A 20774-nucleotide genomic window follows, 5' to 3' on the forward strand; every position below is an offset into this window, starting at 1 on the left:
AATGAACACAAAAACTCATTAATATCAAAGCTGAATATTTTTGGAAGTAGTTTTAGTTTTAGCTATTTTAGGGGATATCTGTGTGTGCAGGTGACTATTACTGTGCATAATTATTAGGCAACTTAACAAAAACAAATTCATACCCATTTCAATTATTTATTTTACCAGTGAAACCAATATAACATCTCAACATTCACAAATATACATTTCTGACATTCAAAACCAAACAAAAACAAATCAGTGACCAATATAGCCACCTTTCTTTGCAAGGACACTCAAAAGCCTGCCATCCATGGATTCTGTCAGTGTTTTGATCTGTTCACCATCAACATTGCGTGCAGCAGCAACCACAGCCTCCCAGACACTGTTCAGAGAGGTGTACTGTTTTCCTCCTTGTAAATCGCACATTTGATGATGGACCACAGGTTCTCAATGGGGTTCAGATCAGGTGAACAAGGAGGCCATATCATTAGATTTTCTTCTTTTATACCCTTTCTTGCCAGCCACGCTGTGGAGTACTTGGACGTGTGTGATGGAGCATTGTCCTGCATGAAAATCATGTTTTTCTTGAAGGATGCAGACTTCTTCCTGTACCACTGCTTGAAGAAGGTGTCTTCCAGAAACTGGCAGTAGGACTGGGAGTTCAGCTTGACTCCATCCTCAACCCGAAAAGGCCCCACAAGCTCATCTTTGATGATACCAGCCCAAACCAGTACTCCACCTCCACCTTGCTGGCGCCTGAGTCGGACTGGAGCTCTCTGCCCTTTACCAATCCAGCCACGGGCCCATCCATCTGGCCCATCAAGACTCACTCTCATTTCATCAGTCCATAAAACCTTAGAAAAATCAGTCTTGAGATATTTCTTGGCCCAGTCTTGACGTTTCAGCTTGTGTGTCTTGTTCAGTGGTGGTCGACTTTCTGCCTTTCTTACCTTGGCCATGTCTCTGAGTATTGCACACCTTGTGCTTTTGGGCACCCAGTGATGTTGCAGCTCTGAAATATGGCCAAACTGGTGGCAAGTGGCATCTTGGCAGCTGCACGCTTGACTTTTCTCAGTTCACGGGCAGTTATTTTGCGCCTTGGTTTTCCACACGCTTCTTGCGACCCTGTTGACTATTTTGAATGAAACGCTTGATTGTTCGATGATCACGCTTCAGAAGCTTGGCTATTTTAAGACTGCTGCATCCCTCTGCAATATATCTCACTATTTTTGACTTTTCTGAGCCTGTCAAGTCCTTCTTTTGACCCATTTTGCCAAAGGAAAGGAAGTTGCCTAATAATTATGCACACCTGATATAGGGTGTTGATGTCATTAGACCACACCCCTTCTCATTACAGAGATGCACATCACCTAATATGCTTAATTGGTAGTAGGCTTTCCAGCCTATACAGCTTGGAGTAAGACAACATGCATAACGAGGATGATGTGGTCAAAATACTCATTTGCCTAATAATTCTGCACTCCTGTATATATATATATATATATATATATATATATATAATGGCTGTCAAGATTAAAATTATTGTAAACGGCACTAAATTTTATTAATGTGCTATCAATTCAGCGCGCATTTCTGTTTTTACCATTTTTATAAAAAATTTAAATACATAAATAAATATCTAAATATAAAAGAGGCGAAAATAAAACCTTCGGAAAAAATACATTTATCCATGACGTCCTTTCTTTACTTAGATATAAAATAAATTATTAAACTCCAGATAAAAATATTTTTAATCAGTAAACTTTTGTTTTATTTATGCGCCAAGTCTCAAATCAAACACAAAATCCGCCATGTTTTACACAATTAACCCTCTAGGTGGCGTTTTGAGGGTTTTTCCCTCATAATGGCTACACAAACTACTTTTTACTTAAGTACACGTCAGAGCCAAGACTTCTTTACTTTCACTTGAGTAAAAAAGTTTAATCAGTACTTCAACTTTTACCCGAGTATTTTAAAACATAAGTATCTGTACTTCTACTTAAGTAAAGGATGTGTGTACTTTTGCCACCTCTGGTTCATAAGCATATAACTGCAGATATTTCAGCAATCAGTTTCACGACAGACATTGTTTGAATTTTATTTTATCCTGTGCATTGTTGCAATGTGCTATAAATAAATATTTTTATAATTTGTAATTGATGTATTCTTTAAAACTTTAATATTAATTTATGCAATTGAAAAAATAATAATTAATAATAACTGGCATTATTTCTTTCGGTTTTCAGCCTTGCTTTCCTCTTTTTCAGTTTCGGCCAAGAATTTTCATTTTGGCGCATCCCTATTTTATATATATATGTATGTGTGTATATGTGTGTGGGTGTGTGTGTATATATATATATATATATATATATATATATATATATATATATATATATATATATATATGTGTGTGTGTGTGTATAAAATATTAACTTCTCATCTAAAACAGTCTGGTTATTCTCCTCTTCACAACAATGTGTTTCTTACTCATAACATTCTGTATAATTTGTGTGTGAAAATTAGCCCATTTGAGGCTAATTCAGTTTTTTTAGTATGCCACATTTAAAAATTGTCCCAAAGCAGCTTTACCTAATTATGTAAATGATAAATACAAATTATAGCATCATAAATAAGTACTATACATTCATTCCTACTGGGCAAACCATTGGTGACAATGACCAGGAAAAACTCCTAGATTGAATGAGCAAGAAACCCTACTTGGTTGGCAGTTAATGCATTATATTTTAATTATTACTGGTAGACACTTTGAATGCAATTGTAACAAACTGTTTATATCATTACAGTCCTAATTGGTCTTCATGTTTCTTGAGTTTAACGCAGTAATCTCATGAATCTTTAGGCTGTTCATGTGGAAACATCCTTAGCTGCAGAAAGATTTTTTTCAATTGAAGACAGAAGTAGGGACTCAATGATTTAGGCAGGTTCAGAAAGAAGGAGACAGTATCACTGGTACATTAGGAGCATGTGTAGCTCAACAGAGAGAATAAACGAGTGAGCAAAAGAAAGCATCACACTGGCAGAACAACTCAATTGAGCAATTAACTTTTAAATTTACCACATTCGGGTAAACATACCACATTTTCTCCGCATGATGATTAATTGAACTCCTGCTTTGCTCACTTCTGATAATTTTTACTATATTTGACAAATATGCAAATATTACAATGAGTTTTTGTCTCAAAGATGCTATGTCCACCTTTATTTGAGCTTGTTCACAATTTTTTATTTAACCCCTACATAACAGGGCAGGGATAAGAGAGTTTTTGTTTAAAAACTCTGCTTCAGTCCGTATTGCCCACATTTCTTGACTAACTTCAGTGTTTGTGCAAATCCAAAAGCTTCTTCTTGCAACCTGCCTGAGCTTTTTGCAGGTGCCAGCTCTGATTTCTTTGTATTAACATCTTTATCCAGTAAAACTTGCAAATTTACATATATTATTTACATGTAAATGTAGGTTAATTGATGTAAAGTAGTTGCCTATTTGCACAACTAGGTGGCAGTAGTGTGATTTCTTTTGTAATGGGATGTTAGCAATTAATAGCTTTTTGTCCCTGGCAAGACGTAGGAGTGTTCCCTGGCAATGGGAAAGTAGATGAATAGATGCTCTGATATTGGAACTAATTATTTATTTTATATAGTCTCCGTCTGTGAACGGCTTTCCACACTTATTATATCCGAGTTGCTGCAAAACAAGCAACTGTTGTGGAGTCTGGAAACACTCTGCCTGAAGATAAATTTGCTCTGCTAAGCTTTCCGCAGCCGTTCGGAAAGCTTAGTTTCCCTTTTTCCCTGCGTACGCAGCATATGCTATCACAACAACGCATGTAAACTTATTTAGAAAAAAAATAAAAGGGTCTGCACGTATACTTATACACTTATATAATCATGTATTCCAAATTAGCAGGGTATCCGGTCAAAGATGAAAACTATGTTCAAAACAGAGTTTGTGCAGATGTGACCAATATCCATAAGTATCTGTTGAATGTTATACTTGTAAACCTGAATCTCAATAACACACAGGAGTTTAGTGCCTTAGTAATGAGACACCTTCTCATAGGCCATCATTTGGGACTGAATGGCTGGTTTCAATGATTTTGCACCTCCCTTACTTTGTGTTCAATTCTTTTCTATGGACATCTGTGGTTTAGATGCTTTGCATGGGTTGTTAACAACGTTTGGTGAAAATTTCATGTCAGTAGTGCCTTTAGAAATATATTTACTGAAAATAGTTCAATACCCATTTTACATCCTGCAACAAATGCAAATTACTATTAGCAGTAAAAAAAAAAAAAGTTCGGGTCTGTCCTTGAGCAAGTAACAATTCAAAAGACAAAAACATGTTGGACAAGGTTGAAAGTTTGGCAAATGCTGTAAATATGAGTGGATCACCAGTTTAGCAAAAATATATGCAACCATAAGATGTTTCTTCAAAAAAATATTTATTATAAAAATTAAGTAAATATTCAAATGTTTTTGCACACTTGAAATGTGGTGTGTCACAAGTCTAAGCTTTTTTTATCAACTAGATTTCTTCATCTAGGAAATTAAAACTGATATTCTCATCAGTCAGGTCATTCATTTTGGTCTCAGACCCACATGTCTATAGTGTATAGTAGAGGTCGACCTCCGATTAATCTGCACCAAAGTTTGATTGCAGGAACTAATCACATAATCGACAAAAATCTATACTGAGTTTTTCTGGCCTCTGGTGCGTTGCCATTACGACAGCGGCCTCTAGAGGAGAATCACTGACGCCATGTGCTGTTTGTTTTTACACGTGAGACTGCACACTGCACGGAGAGAGCACAGTGCACTGATAGCGCTACATTATATTTATTCATTATATATTTATATTTATATATCAATATATAACAATTTATTTAATTTTGCACATTTTCATATGATGGCATATTAGGGCCACTATAAAAAAAAAAAACTCGAAGGGGAGGGGCACAAAATGTCCGAGTTTAAAACTCAAAAAAGCAATAAATCTAAAATTTTCTGGTTTAAAAATTAGGGAAAAGAAAAAAAAAATCTAACTTCTCCAGAAAATAACTCAGAAGATTTCAAGGAAAAACCACAAGTTTTTGAGAAATAAACTCATAAAGTGTGTAAAACTCAAACATTTATGGAGGGGGGTTTAAAAAATAACTGGAAGGCGAGACTTTTCGTGTTTAAAACTTTCAAATTTTCAAATTGTAAATTTAGTTGTTTAAAACTCAGAATATTAAAACTAACATAAAAAATTTTGAGGAAAAACTTGAAAGGTTTGTGTTTAGAACTCAAAAATCTGTGGGGTTTTGATTTCTATCAAGGAAGCTGCATATACACTTTGCAAGGTTGGTATTTAGTATTATAATTATAAAATTATTCAAAGTTCATTTCCTGCCCTTTCCTGTCTTGTGTCAACAGCTTCCTGAAGATTTTGGCAAGATGCAGTTGACAGAGCACCCACATCCACTGGTGATGCCAGTCCCACCCAGTCAATCGGGTGGCAGCATTGCCAGTGATTCAGCAAGCAGTAGCTTATCAGATAGCTATCATGTAATGTCTTGTTTTATTAATATACTTTTTACATTATCAGAATGATATACTACAGTGCTTCAAGATTTTTTTCCAGAATTGTCCTGCAGTTTCTTTTCTTGTGAATGAAGTAAAGCTAAAGTGTAACATTGCGGCATTCCAGCATATTTTTTTTTACTTGTTTTTAAAAAGACCTGTCATTTAAAATATTTTTAATAATTTTAGGCCATAGAGAGTGAAGTTGGTGACATGGATCTGTCCCGGCTCCCAGAGGCACCTGTGGATTCGGATGACGAGTATGATGAAGATGAGGAGCTTGAACATGCCACAGACACTCTCCTTGGTCGAGATGTGGTGAGAGAGAGTTTAGAGAAGAAACCAACTGAGCGCAATGATGATGACATTGGTTAGCCTTTCTTAAATAAATTATATAATAAAGTTCTGGATTGGTATGCATAAATCCTCTGAGTATAATTTTGTGGCAAAAGAATTTCAGGAATGAGACAGGTTATGAACTACACTTAGTGATGCACCAAATGTTGTTTTTAAATATAAATAATTACAAACTTCAAACTTTACTAAATATTTAGAATTGCTGGATCGACATGGGACAATGGGTTATGGGCTAAGGGTGCACTAAGGATTTATTAAAAATAAACATATTTCCTGGTGGCACAAAGAATATAAACAATTAATTTTCCTTATTATATGTACTGTCCACATATCCCCAACATAGTTTCTCTTTTCTCTTATCTGTCTTGCTTTTGTACAAGAATAGTGGCAATCACATTAAAATCAGCTATCCCATTTTTGTGAGAAAGTGGAAATAATCCCACTATAGACCTCTGCCTGACTACAACTGCAGACAATTATGTAAAAATAATAACAATAATAATAATTAATTTATTGTGATGCTCTGGACACTGTTTGGAAGTCAGAGTCTTGGCATTTATATTTGAATTTGAAATGTACATCCCTTGTAATGGTATTCTCAATGAGGCAGTTGCCTCTTTCAACAGGATAATGCTCCCTGCCACAATTATTTAGGACTGGCTTAAAGAAATGATAGAAATAACATGAAAGGTTTCGCCCCCAAATTTCCCATCGCAATCTGGTCAAGCATCTATTGGATGTGGTGGACAAAAAAAAGTTTAATTCATGGAGGTCATATTAGGGACCTACACAAAATTAGACCACTGGTTGTAATGTTATGACTAGTGTGTGTGTGTGTGTGTGTGTGTGTGTCTGTATATAATGGATAATTATTAGATAGTAATAGTTATTTGGTTTCAGTTCATTTTATTTTCTTTAAATATCTTTAAGATTTGTTCTCAGAATTGTTTTTGCCTGCATTGTTTGCTAAGAATTTATTTGGACTATGTTTAAGTTTAATTCAAAGAACATTTATGCATACCAGCCAGTGTCATAAATTGTTCTTTTTGTAGCCACAGATGAAAAAAAAAAATGCTATTCTTAAGCTGCGTAGCAATTACAAATATCTCTCTCTCTCTCTCTCTCTCTCTCTCTCTCTCTCTCTCTCTCTCTCTCTCTCTTTTTCTCTCTCTCTCTCTTTTTGTTCTTCTCCAGAGCTGCTTCTTGAGTTCATGCAGCAGCTGCCAGCATTTACTAACATGACCATGTCAGTGAGGAGAGAGCTGTGTACAGTCATGGTCTTCGAGGTTATAGAACATGCTGGCACCATCATCCTATATGACAAACAGGAGGTAAACAAACATTATATTGCTAGTTATGTGCGTACTTGTGATTCTGTTAATACCATATAACTGACAGAGTTGGTGAACAAGTTTCTTTTTTTGTATGTGTGATTCACCCCCTAATAGCTAGTGTTCTCCGAATTCTTTTAGCTGTGAGGTGTTTCTTGCATGTACAGCCCATTTCTAGTCACCCCACAGCATCTCAGTGGGAATAGGATCTGAGCTTTGACTCAGCCATTTTAGGACTCTACATTTCTAAGTTTCTATTTTTTTCTTAATTTCTAGTTTTCTAAGCCAGTCCTTGGTGGATTTGCTGGTATTTTTTGGGCCAATGCCATGTTGCAGGGTCCAGTTCCGCTTTAGCTTTAAGTTTTTTGATGGATGATGGATTTTATGATGGCTTATTTGAAATGCTTTTGAGATCTTTTTAAATCCTTTATCAGACTTATACACTACTACAGTCTTCTTTCTGAATCTTACCATGGGGTTTACCCTCACTTCATCAGTAAAGAGCACACAAAACTAAATGTCTGAGGTTTAAATAGGGCAAGCTCCCTTCAAAAATCTTTAACGATGTTCTAATCATGTGTACCTGATGTGAAACACCTGTGTTTATATTTTGTCTGAGGTTTAAATAGGGCAAGCTATTTTGTCTGAGGTTTAAATAGGGCAAGCTCCCTTCAAAAATCTTTAACGATGTTCTAATCATGTGTACCTGATGTGAAACACCTGTGTTTATATTTTTTCAGTTTGAATTGTTTAGTTAGTATATCACTTGAATCTCTCAGTATTAGCCTTCAGCGCCGTGCCAGCGCGACCGATATCCCATTGTTTGGAGGTGTTAATGTTTAACAATAGATTAAATAAAAAGGGACAAGAGTAACCATGACTAACTATAAATCATTCTAAAGGTCTAAGCTTCAAGCAGCGATTTTAAATCACTGTTTTTCAATGAAAAACGGTTAACAAATGTATTTGCTGAATTTGTGTAAGCAGTACACACAAACAGCATGCATAAAAAATGCAGTACTTACACATTTATTGTAATAACGAGTCACATCCGAAACAAATCCTGCTTTATTTAGAAAGATAAGGCTCCACTGAACAATATGCCATTAAGCATTTTTGCTCCAACCAAACAATAGTGTTGTAATTTAGATCAGTGGACACATTATTATTTTATTTTGTTATATTTATCCGCCACACAGTAAAGGCCGGTCCGTGAAAAAATTGTTCCGTGGCACAAAAAAGGTTGGGGACCACTGATTTAGATGGTTATTCTTTTGTTTACGTCACAGAACTTCGATTGTTGTATTGTTTGTATATGTTCCAACTTTTGCATACAAAACGCCATCTTTAGTGGTAAAAAAAAACAAATATGGCTGGTAGAATATAGTGTTACAAAACAAATAAGACAACCCACTAGACAAAAAATTATAATAAATAAATAAAATTTTAAACGCTGTAAAAGCGGCGGAATCTCAAGCTTGAGTCTGCACTCTATAGGCAGGTGTCATGGTTTTTTTTTTTATGCACCACCATCATTTCAAACTTTTATTTACAGCGAGTAGCATTATGGAAACAAAATGAACAAAATGATTGATGAAAAATGTAGCCATTGAGTGCAGGATTCTAACGATATATGGGAGGATTTTATTCCTCATGAGTTCTCATTTTTAATACACTTTAGAAACTCTTAGTGGTTAAAGCAGCCCTCGTGCACTGAGAAACACCAGGAAGTGGATACAGTTCTCGGTTCTGCACAAACAGCTGTTTTCAGCTCGTGCTACTGGATTTTATTTACAAAAAAGAGAAAGCAATGAAAAAAAAATTTACTGTCAAAAAAGTTGTTTTATCTGAGATCTGCACAAAGCTGCGATGAGGAAAATATTTGTGGGGGCGGTGTAATAGTAACAGAGGCTTGGAGATCTGCATGGGGGTGGTAAACCTGAGCCTATTTTACATCTGTAAGTTACAATATATCTTCCTTTACAGTTTTATATGATGTTTTACGTTTTATCACCTGTTTGTTTTTATAAGAGAAATGCTTAAAAAGTGCGTGTGCGCGTGTGTGAGAATTGTTGGGATTGGAATGGCCACACATCAATATGAATGGCCATGACTTTAAAACAATATCATGTCTGGCTACCTAGCCATCAATATGAATGCCAAATCAATATCAATAGCAAAACATGTATAACAAAAGCCTTTAATGGTCAGCAATTAATTTCTATGCAGCCTGTATAAATAGAGTATAGATGGCCACCTGAGTTTAGCAGGTTGCTCTCAAACAGGGGGAGGGAGAAAAGGATCAGACATGGTCTCAGATAAATGTTTGTAGAAATCTCATTTGTCATGAAAATCCTTATACAATTTGAAATATAAACTGATGAAACATGTGGCTTTCAACCCAGTAATTTTCTGGATTGGTTTCAGGACAAATTTAATGTATTTATATATTATATATATAAAAATGTTCAATGCAGAAAATGTATATTCATGGTACTTCATCATCTATAACTTCTTGTTATAGTTCCTTGACTTTTATCAGGAACATTTAAAGTTAGGTAGCATTTTCAGCTGTGAGTCCCAAAATCTGTGGGGAAAGGCTAACAGGTTAAAAGAGTAATTAAAGTCAGGTGTTTAAATAAGATAATGACAATCAGGCATGAGTTCAGCAGGACCTTCTGTGTTTCAATAGCATGAGTTTATTCGAGGTCCATGTATATCTATTGACTATCGAAGTGGGCATGGCAGATCATAATAGACTAAAAGTTTGCTCACATATTGCGCTGCAAGACCATTCACTACCATACTTTATACACAATTGTATTTTATAACCAATGCAAGATATTTTTGGGAGCTTATGTAAAGTGTCTGAGATAGAAGTGATGACATTAGACAATAACAGCAGACAGACAGTAAAACATTAAAATAAATCAACCTAGAGGTAACAAAAACATGAACTATTTTTTCTGCATTATGTAGCAACATCATATTTATTACTTGAGCAATATTTTTAGATGAATGAATGCTATGTGAGCAATATAAATATATATATATATATATATATATATATATATATATATATATATATATATATATATATATATATATATGACCTTCACAAGAAAGACAGGAGACAGTAATAATTTCAAGATCTTTTACTGCTGCACATGATAAGTCAGAATCTAAAGATTTGGCCACTAAAGATTTACTGTTAGGCAGGTGATTTTCAAATGTAAGAAATTTAGCATTTTTATTTATGCTTACACTCTTAAAATGGTTATATAGTAAAATCACTCAAACAGTTTGATAATGTTACAAGAAGTCAACCAGTGATATTAACCAATAATCACTGAGTTATGACAGGTTTTGTAAAAATCAATAGGTAAAAATTCTTTAATAAGATTAATAATGGCTTTTAAAAGTTATTGTGGCTCAAGGGGTCACGGTGTTTTACTTAACTGGCAAAAGGTTCTCATATCTTTTTTGACTAAGATTTATTATTGAATAATTTTGCTCTAAAAGTTAAAATTATAGTGTTTTTCATAATTATTTTGTTTGGGTTGATTATTATCTAGTTTTAGAAAGATCATGTCAGGTTGTTAGAGAAGTAAAGAAAAGAGTGTGGCATGGTGGAGAGGATTAAAGAAGTCATTTGTTAATAAATGGTGTCTGAGTAAAGAGTAAAAGGGAAAGTTTATAGGACTGTTGTGAGACTTGCTATGCTGTATGGTTTAGAGACAGTGGCATTGACAAAAAGACAGCAGGTGAAGTTGGAGGTAGCAGAGCTGAAGATGTTGAGATTTACTTTGAGACTAACGAGGATGGACAGGATTAGAAATGAGTTTATTAGAGGGACAGTGCATGTAAGACATTTTGAAGACAAGGTGAGGGAAGTGGGAGTTAGATGGTTTGGACATGTGCAGAGAAGGGACATGGAGTATATCTGTAGAAAACTGGAGGAAGACCAAGGAAGGCCAAGGAGGGGGTTTATGGATGTGGTGAGGGAAGACATACAGGTAGTTGGTTTGAAAAGAGGCAGATGTAGAGGACAGAGTCGTGTGGAGACGGATGATCCGCTGTGGGGACCCCTAACAGGAGCAGCTGGAAGAAGTAGAAGAATGGTCACAACAGGTCAAATGTATGCAGCACAACAGAAAATAAAAGTTCTGAAGGCTTTTTACACCAGGTGCACACATTGCAGATACATAATATGATCAAACATTACAAAAGCGTTGACCATTTTATTTTAGAGTCCTTCAGGATGTAGTACATTTTTACTACGGTGGCCATCATGAAGAGAATGAGATTTAGTTCCTAAACTTTGGAAAAGCCTTTCTGACACTGTTTGGGGCTGAGACACACTCTCCCAGTTTAAGCACAGATTAAAGACCTATCTTTTTTGCAAGGCCTACACATAGCACATCACATATCGCATCACATATACTTTGTGCTCAGGTACATCTGGTCAGATGCACATTTTCAAATTGTGCTTGTTAATATTATGAACAGCAGCTACGCTAATTCACTCTTCACTGCTCTCTACCCATTCCGAGGCATCCTGAGGTTGCGCCAGCCCCAGTTGTGTCCCACCTCATGAAGATTATGGACCTTCAAAGAAGCAACAAAAACAAACATCTGTATAAGACTGTAGAAAGGACATTACTCATAACCACACACTCCAGTGCTCATGGTAGTTCTCACTTTATGGTAGAACTGTTTTGTATTGTTTTAATTGATTTATAATGACACTCATTATATCACCCAAATGATGATGGGTTCCCCTTTTGAGTCTGGTTTCTCTCAAGGTTTCTTCTTCAGTCTTGCTCATCAGGGATAAACCCACCTCATTCCCTTTAATTCTTAAGTTCTGTAAAGCTGCTTTGAGACAATGTCCATTGTGAAAAGGGCTATAGAAATAAACTTGAACTTGACTGTCACTCCCACAAGTGGATATGTGGTTGCAGTTCAGTTTATAACTCTTGCTATGCTGTCAGTATGATTTATAAAGTCTAATGTTGCAGACTGAATTACATTTATTGTAATAGAAAGCAGCTCTGTCATGTCATTTCACCCTGAAAAAAAATGAGAACAGTGAAAATAATTAAATTCAGTCAGCAAAAATTGACAAATGGCAAATGATTTTAAGAACATTTATTTAGTTAAAATGTTAAAAACGAATATATAATTTGTACCTAAATTTGGAAGCTTTAGAATATTAGTTTTTAATGATAAATTAAATAATTATTAGTCATTTTAGTCATCATTTTGAAAGTGGAGCTGGAGGTAGCAGAGCTAAAGATGTTGATGTTTTTGTTGGGAGTGATGAGGATAGACAGAATTAGAAATTAGCTTATTAGAGGGACAGCGCATGTAGGACGTTTTGGAGACAAGGTGAGTGAGGCAAGATGGACATTTGGACATGTGCAGAGGAGGGACATGGGGTATATGAGTAGGAGAATGCTGAGGATGGAGCCACTAGGAAGGCGGTAAAGAGGAAGACCAAGGAGGAGGTTTATGGATGTGGTGAGGGAAAACATGCAGGTAGTTGGGTTAAAAGAGGCAGATGTAGAGGACAGGGGGTATGGAGACAGATGATCCGCTGTGGCGACCCCTAATGGGCGCAGCCGAAAGAAGAAGAAGAAGTAGTCATCATTTTGAAAATAAATGTCATTATCATAATATTCAGAAGTGTAAAATTACTGGTTATAAATCTACTCAAGTAAAAGTAGCCAATTCAAAATAACTTAAATACTTTTTTAACAGCGGGAAGGGTGCTCTCTCCTGTATAGTGCAAAAAAGGACAATGGGATATAATTTACAAACGGCTTTGTTATTTAAAAGTAAATAATAAATAACCTTTACAAATTAAGGTGCAATAACAAAATAAAACAAATAGGCATATGACATAAAATGACAATGACTAAATGACAAAAAAAAATGTATGAGGTATATGTGCCATTCAAGCTTCGTTGATGTTCTTATTCAGTGCTAAGGTACTTTCCAGAGATACCAGATAATGCCAAAGATGTATCAGTCTTATATATTCTTTTTGGATGCTCACAGAAAAGACATACTGTAAATAGAATCTAACACTGTATTCACAAATGTACATGTAATGTTTACATATTAAAAACTAAAGTAACAGGTGAAATGTCTCAGATTCAAACCTATTTAAATCCAACAGTTGAGAGAGGAATGTTTAAATGTTCATAACATTAATTTCTTCAAAGACCTTGCTGTCGATCTTGCATTTACACCCCTAGTTTACAGCATCTGGTGCTAAAATTCCATGCAAAATTTATATTAAAGTCACCAAACTCCTATTCTCCTATGATGAACGTCACACAAAGAACCAATGGGAGAGCTGAACCTGATGATGCAATTAAAGCAACAACTTCAAACCACCTCAGAGAAAATGTTGAAATTATGGAGGGGAAAGTTGTGTTTGCATGATGGTTTTATTATCAAGAAACAAAATTAATGCTTAAGATTGTTTTTGATTGCTGCTAACTAACATTAGCATGAGAACATGGGGCTGAACATTTCATCGTTTCTTTTGTGTGTCAGTTTTTGACTGTCGTACAGTCTGACATTATGACAACTGAGATCCTACAGTGATACATCGGGATTAAATTTGGTACAGTCTGACAAGCAACAATCGCAAAAGACTACCTGATTATCAGTAAAACATTTTCAAACAATACAATCACTGACGGTGGAATAAATTGTGGATTCATAAAATCAACCTTATGAACATGACCAAAAAAATATAGTGAAATTTATGCCTATTCTATATCTAATGCCATATTCCTAATGAAGGGATAGGGAGGGCGTTTTAAAATTGTTTCTATTTGTACACAATCTGTCTGACTGTGAATGTGTGGAGTCCAAGGTCTTTAAAGATGGTTTTGTAACTTTTTCCAGACCAACCTTTCTTCCTAGATGTTCGTGTTATGATACACTTCCACAAACATGTTGTGAAGATAAGACTTTAAAAGATCTTTCATTTAAATAAAACTGGACACTCACTGACCCCTAATTGCCATCCTATTGATTGAAAATAGATTCAGTTTCATCAATTCAAACAATTTGTTGATCTTTTTTTTTGCCAGTGCATCAATAAACACAGCAGAAAAACTCAAGTTCAGTTTCAGTAGGAACAGTGTTGTTGAACTCCTTATTTTGCCAGTTCATCAAAGTCTGGAGTACGTTTTGTTGCAATTCTCACTATAGATCCGTGGTGTTTGTCAGAAACTGTCGCAGTTTTTATAGAGTATCAGATTAAACTCTCTTAAGAGAAGAAGAGAGTATTGCACGCAAACAACGTCAATGTATCTGAAGTGCAACATCTTTAGGGGAAACTTGGGTATTACAGGGGAAAAGTAAATTGAACAAGGTTTACCTGTACCTATTTTAATATAATTTGGTCACGTTCGGCGGGCCGGATTAATAAACCCAACAGGCCATTTGTGGCCCACGGGCCGTAGTTTGCTCATGTCTGCTTTAACTGCTTGTCAAATCTTATGATTTTAGTCATATTTTTGCAGAAATAAAAAGGGTTTACAAACTTTCAAGCACCACTGGTCATACAACCCCACTTCAAAAACGCCTCTAACATTTACACAGTTGATCATTTTGATGTGACTGTAAATAATGATACGACTTCATATACATTCAAGCAGTTGGTACTGTAATTGGACATTGTTAGCATTTGCATAATTAATAACTAGTTACCAGAAGATTAATAGCACTAACCAAAATGAACACTGAAATGTTCCAATGTCTTTTTGACAAATTTGAGAAAAGCCTCTTATTAAACTATAAAAACTTCTTTTCATCTACCAGTGGATTAATTATTTAACAGACCTCTTTAAGCTTGGGCAGATTTGACATCGATATCTATAAGATGCTAGTTCAGTCCCTTTGGGCAAAAACAGCTTACACTACATAATAAAATGGTAGTCTTTGTTGCACTTAAAGCCAATGTGGTAGCATAAAAAACTAAAGGGGTTTTCCTTCAAGTCCAACTTCAGCATAATGTTTTGTTTTCAGCTGGGTCTACACCACTTCACTTTATCTTACTTTCCCATTTCCAGCTTTCTTGTGATTTTAGCACAGTAGTTTTTGGGGCATGACTATTGTTTAGTTTAATAATGTGAGTAAATGTAATTTGTTACTTTACACCTTTGATCATATCTGTAGTGAAATCAGGTTTCTTAAACTGTATTATAAAATGGTTAGCTACAGTAACCTTTTGATAAAATATATTCTCAAGTGCCACACATACCCAACATGATATTCTCATTTGGCTTACTTGCTAATGATGTAAGATAGTACTGTTATTTTTTTTGGTAAAGATAGATTTTTTTCTTTTTTAGTTGGAGCAATGGTATGTTATTCTGAATGGAGCAGTAGAGATAATTTTTGGAGACAACCATGCCGAAATCCTCTGCATGGGGAACAGCTTTGGGATCTCAGCCTCATTGGTGAAGCAGCATATGAATGGAGAGGTGCGCACAAAAGGGGATGACTGCCAGGTACATTTCATCGGTACTCATTCAGTTGGTTTTAATCATTAAATGTCAGTTTGTAATTTCATTAAAATAGTCCATAGTCAGTAAACTTCATTCATGGTGGTGGATACTGGTAAATTATCATTTTTAAAAGTGTGCCTTTGTAACAGATTGCAACTTTTGCATCATTTGGCTTCCATACCACTAACTGTACTGTATATTGTGCCTGGGATGCGATCTGAAACGAAATGGGATAACGTCTAATAGAATAGTCCACAGTGATCTATAATGAGCAGAACCGTTTTTACAATAAATTGCAAAGATTGGGAAAGGGATTATTGAATGGGATGTCTGTACATCAGAAATTCAATCACATAAATATTTAGTCAATAATAACAATTTTAATAATTTTGCCTTTGTTCTCAAATGTATATATATTCATATGTGTTGCTTTTATAATTCCTTTCAGTGTATATACTGCATATACACTGAAAGAAATTATAAACGCAACACTTTTGTTTTTACCCTCATTTTTCATGAGCTGGATTTAAAGATCTATACACACAAAAGGCCTATTTCTCTCAAATATTATTCACAAATCTGTCTAGTGAGCATTTTTCCTTTGCCAAGATAATCCACCCATCTCACAGGTGTGGCAGATCAAGATGCTCATTAGACAGCTTGATTATTGCACAGGTATGCCTTAGGCTGGCCACAATAAAAGGCCACTCTAAAATGTGCAGTTTTATCACACAGCACAATTATGGCTTACAGCTAATGAAAACACAAAATTCACTATCGCAGAAAATTAAATATATTTCTTAAGAAATATATTTATAAATTTTAGAATAATCTAGGTTTTTATTATTATTATTATTATTATTATTATTATTAAGCTAGTTCTTTATGGCTCTGAAGTACTGACTTTTTGAGGTGACTATATGTTGCAAACACCTACAGTCCTGGAAATCTTGGAAAAGTCAATAAAATTTAAAGTGGTTTTTTTTTTTTTTTTTTTTGTTAAAAAATTGACATGTCTAGGTTGTGGTTATACCGTGGAATGTGAAAGGTTTATTTATGATAATTGCTATATGAATTCTGTTTAAAGTGTGATATACTCTTCTCTGAATTAAAACTGTTGTCTCATGTTGTTTTGGCTCAGCTGGTGTGCATTGCTCAGGAGGACTACTGGCGCATTCTAAACCACATGGAGAAAAACATGCAAAAGGTGGAGGAAGAAGGTGAGATTGTCATGGTAAAAGAGTATCGTGAGCTGGATCGTAGTGGCACATGCAAAGGCCACATAGTCATCAAGGTAAGGTTATTCTACTTTTGTTGATATTTTAACTACCTTAAAATCTATCTATCTATCTATCTATCTATCTATCAATCAATCAATCAATCAATCAATCAATCAATCAATCAATCAATCAATCAATCAATCAATCAAAATGCAACAGATTTAAAATTGTAGTATATATTTTTTTAAATAACATTCAGAAACCAGGTGGGGAAAAATAAATACTCACTGAAAAAATTTTAAACTTCAAAATATGACACACCAGCAGAACAGGGTCTGTCATTAGCGCTTGACTTTTGCCCTACTCATATTGGCCTCCAGCTGACCCACATGGGCACACATGAACATCACCCATCCCTTCCTCTTACACATACACGCGCGCGCACACACACACACACACACACACACACACACACCTCTGCTTAGCCAGATTTATTGTAAATGTCACACACCAACATAATGACAGAAATTTATTCCTACAGTACAAGTACAGTACAAGACCACAGGACAGTCATTTTCAACAATGACCATTGTGTCTCTCACACACAAACTCTTAGTTATCCAAGTCCACAAACAAAAATATAATAATTTAATATAATTTAATATTATATAATATAAAATAAAATAATTTACAATAGTGTTTTTCTTTAACTATGCATGTTACTTAGTGGGACTTTTGGCATTCCTTGCCTTGAACAATCCCCTTCAAATCTGCCTCGTATTCCGTTGTTGCCACCCGAAGCAATTCTTTCACATGGGTGTCAGTCAGAACAGATCGATGCTTTGATTTCACGTGTTTTTTTTTTTAATGTGCGTGTTCACTTCTCTTGAGTTCAATACGGTATTTTCGTCAAATGCGCGTGTGCGTGAGGTGAATATACCGCAGGGGTGGGCAATTATTTTTTTACAATGGGCCACATGAGAAACCTGAATTGTGTCAGAGGGCCACACCAACGATAATATTTTAGAGATGCACTGAAATGAAAAGCCGGACAGGGACGTACAAAGGGCCGGATGTGGCCCGCGGGCCGTAGTTTGCCCAGGTCTGATATACCGCAAAGTTTTCCAGAAGGGGCAAGCTCATTTAAGTCTAAAAAATACCGTATTGAACTCAAGCGAAGCGAACACGCACATTAAAAAACAAACAAACACAAACTTCAATATGAACGTAAGAGCCGCATGAAACCAGCCAAAAAGCCGCATGCGGCTCGTGAGCCGCGGGTTGGCCACCCCTGCACTAAAGCATCCACTGTCTAATGTCCTTTACAGAGTTCTTAACATTATTAATATGATGTCTCTCATTTGGCATTGCTGAAACATGAGATACTACATACTAGCAATGGCAGATACTGTCATGTTTAAGAATAATTTCACCCAAATGTAATATATATTAAAAAAAAAAGCAGTGGGTTTATGGTAGTTAGAACTGGAGTCAGAGGACTGCCAAATTGATGGCCAGATACTCCTTCTATATGTACTTTCTTTCTCTTAATGAGGCTTCCAAATGAAAGGAGTTTTCCCCCTTAACTGTATTGTACATCTCAACTAAACATGCAACTCAAAAGTGACCATTAACTTACAGCTTTCACCAATTTGCAAGTAATATTTTTGCCAAGATCCCCATCTGTGACCATATAAATGTACACGTTATGATCGTAAAATCCGCATGTTATGACTTTTTATGTCTATGTTCTCTGAGGAATGGCTTTTCACGTAATTGTGTAGGATGACTGGAAGTAAATAGTTTACATTTTTAAAAGTTCTTTTTTGTGTGGAATTTTATAATATAATTTGGCACCTGTTGTTTTTCTCATAGGTACGGAAGCGCATTGCATTCACAAAGAAAAAAAATCACAAAAAGGATCTCATAATTGAGATCCTGATCTCATAATTATGACTTACTAACTTATTGCGATTTATTATCTCATAATTATGATTTATCTCATAATTATGCGATACTGATCTCATAATTATGACTTAGTATCTCATAATTATGAGATAAGTCGGGGCAGTCTGTGGCAGGGGAGCGTTTTAGCGCATAACACCGTTACATCTGACGTTACTGCATTTTTTGCTCAGAAGCGCCTCATTGCGCAAACATGGAGATATCATAACAGCTATCATATGGTTTAGCTTAATGACTGTATATTAGTTGAATAAGCTATTGGACATTTCCTCGCTGACTGCCCCTCCTGCTAATTAATTTAGTTATGGTAAGTTTTGCTTCAGTTATTAGATACGGAGCATTAACTATTATTATTATTATTATTATTATTATTATTATGAATTTTATATTTTAACATTGACTACTAATATGTGTTACACATTCTGACTGTCCACTGTCCACTTGATAAAAGTTCGTTTTATTAAGTGGACAGTCAGAATGTGTAACACATATTAGTAATGTTAAAATACAATAAGAATAATAATTAATGCCCCGTGTCTGTTAACTGAAGCAAGACTTACCGTAACTTTTTAATTAAAATTAATTAGCAGGAGGGGCAGGTCAGCGAGGAAATGTCCGGTAGCTAATTAAACTAATATACTGTTAAGATTTTTATTATGACCTAACAAAACTTCATTCTTGGAGAGGTGTTCCATGCGATCTACGATTCCCGTGGTGCCTTTTCTGATTAGGGAAGCACACAGCACACAGTATGGGCAGATAACAGATAACACACACTGGAAAAGAACAGAGCTTAAACTTCGTGATTGGGTGAGAAGACATAATAACAGGAGATGTGTGAGCCCAGATAAAGACTTCCTGTATACCTCACATACTCACATTGTAAAGATCCTATAGACACTGGACAGTTAACAGGAATCAGTTTAGAGAACCAGTGTGAGAACTATCTTAACACTAACATTTACAGTCATCAAGCTAAACCATATAATAGCTTCTACTTCTCCATTTTTGCTCAATGAGGTGCTTCCGAGCAAAAAATGCAGTAAAGTCAGATCCACTGTTATGCGCTAAAACACTCCCCTTCCACAGACTGCCCCAACTTATCTCATAATTATGAAATACTAAGTCATAATTATGAGTTAGTAAGTTGTAATTGTAAGATACTAAGTCATAAATATGAGATCCTTTCTGTGAATTTTTTGTTTTCTTTGTGAATGCAATGCGCTTCCGTACATAACACTTTTTTTTATTTAAATTTAAATTTTTTTGTCTGGAGCTCTGTGGTGGAGACATCTCCATCAATGCAGTTGTTGTCATCTGCCACCTTTCCTGGCAGATGCTGTCTCTTTCATCTTATAACATGATAAACCCTAAAAGTGAAAGCAATTATTCATCTCTACATCACATGTGCTATATGTGTAATGTTTTGTGCGTTTTTGAATAGATATTTTCAAATAATTGTATATCTAATTGTGGGCTTTTAAATAGCGTGATAAGTAAACTGTGAAATTCTTATTGTTATACCATGTACATTTTAAATATAACACACCTGGTGTTTTTTGAACTAAGGTACATTTTCAGGGCCTCAATAAATCTAGCTGCTTCTGGGGATGGAAGAATTTAATTTACTTTGTTAGTTTATACTAGGATATTTGGCTGTCTACTAAATTGTGTTTTAATGGGTACTTGGGGCTGTTTGACAGAGACAACTTAACTTTCAGTAGTAAGATATTAATTTTCTTTCTTTACTGGTTAATCTGACCTACTCTTTCTGCCTTTCCTTCCAGATCTTTCCCCTTTGCCCT

General features: G+C 35.3%; 1 protein-coding gene across 12 annotated transcripts in view; it reads left to right on the plus strand.

The window, feature by feature from the left end:
• The window catches only part of rapgef6 (Rap guanine nucleotide exchange factor (GEF) 6), a 147111-nt gene that overhangs the window by 70418 nt on the left and 55919 nt on the right, over positions 1-20774 (plus strand). For all 12 annotated transcript variants that reach the window (XR_006927941.1, XM_046867185.1, XM_046867190.1 and 9 more), the window contains 5 exons: positions 5416-5547; positions 5752-5932; positions 7114-7250; positions 15629-15787; positions 16926-17078. Coding sequence is in view for 11 of the 12 variants with exons in the window: in XM_046867185.1 (XP_046723141.1) it covers positions 5416-5547; positions 5752-5932; positions 7114-7250; positions 15629-15787; positions 16926-17078 (762 nt within the window). In the remaining variant the exon portion in view is untranslated. The remainder of the gene's footprint in view (positions 1-5415; positions 5548-5751; positions 5933-7113; positions 7251-15628; positions 15788-16925; positions 17079-20774) is intronic.

The sequence above is a fragment of the Silurus meridionalis genome, chromosome 15, assembly GCF_014805685.1.
Source record: "Silurus meridionalis isolate SWU-2019-XX chromosome 15, ASM1480568v1, whole genome shotgun sequence".
NCBI lineage: Eukaryota > Metazoa > Chordata > Actinopteri > Siluriformes > Siluridae > Silurus > Silurus meridionalis.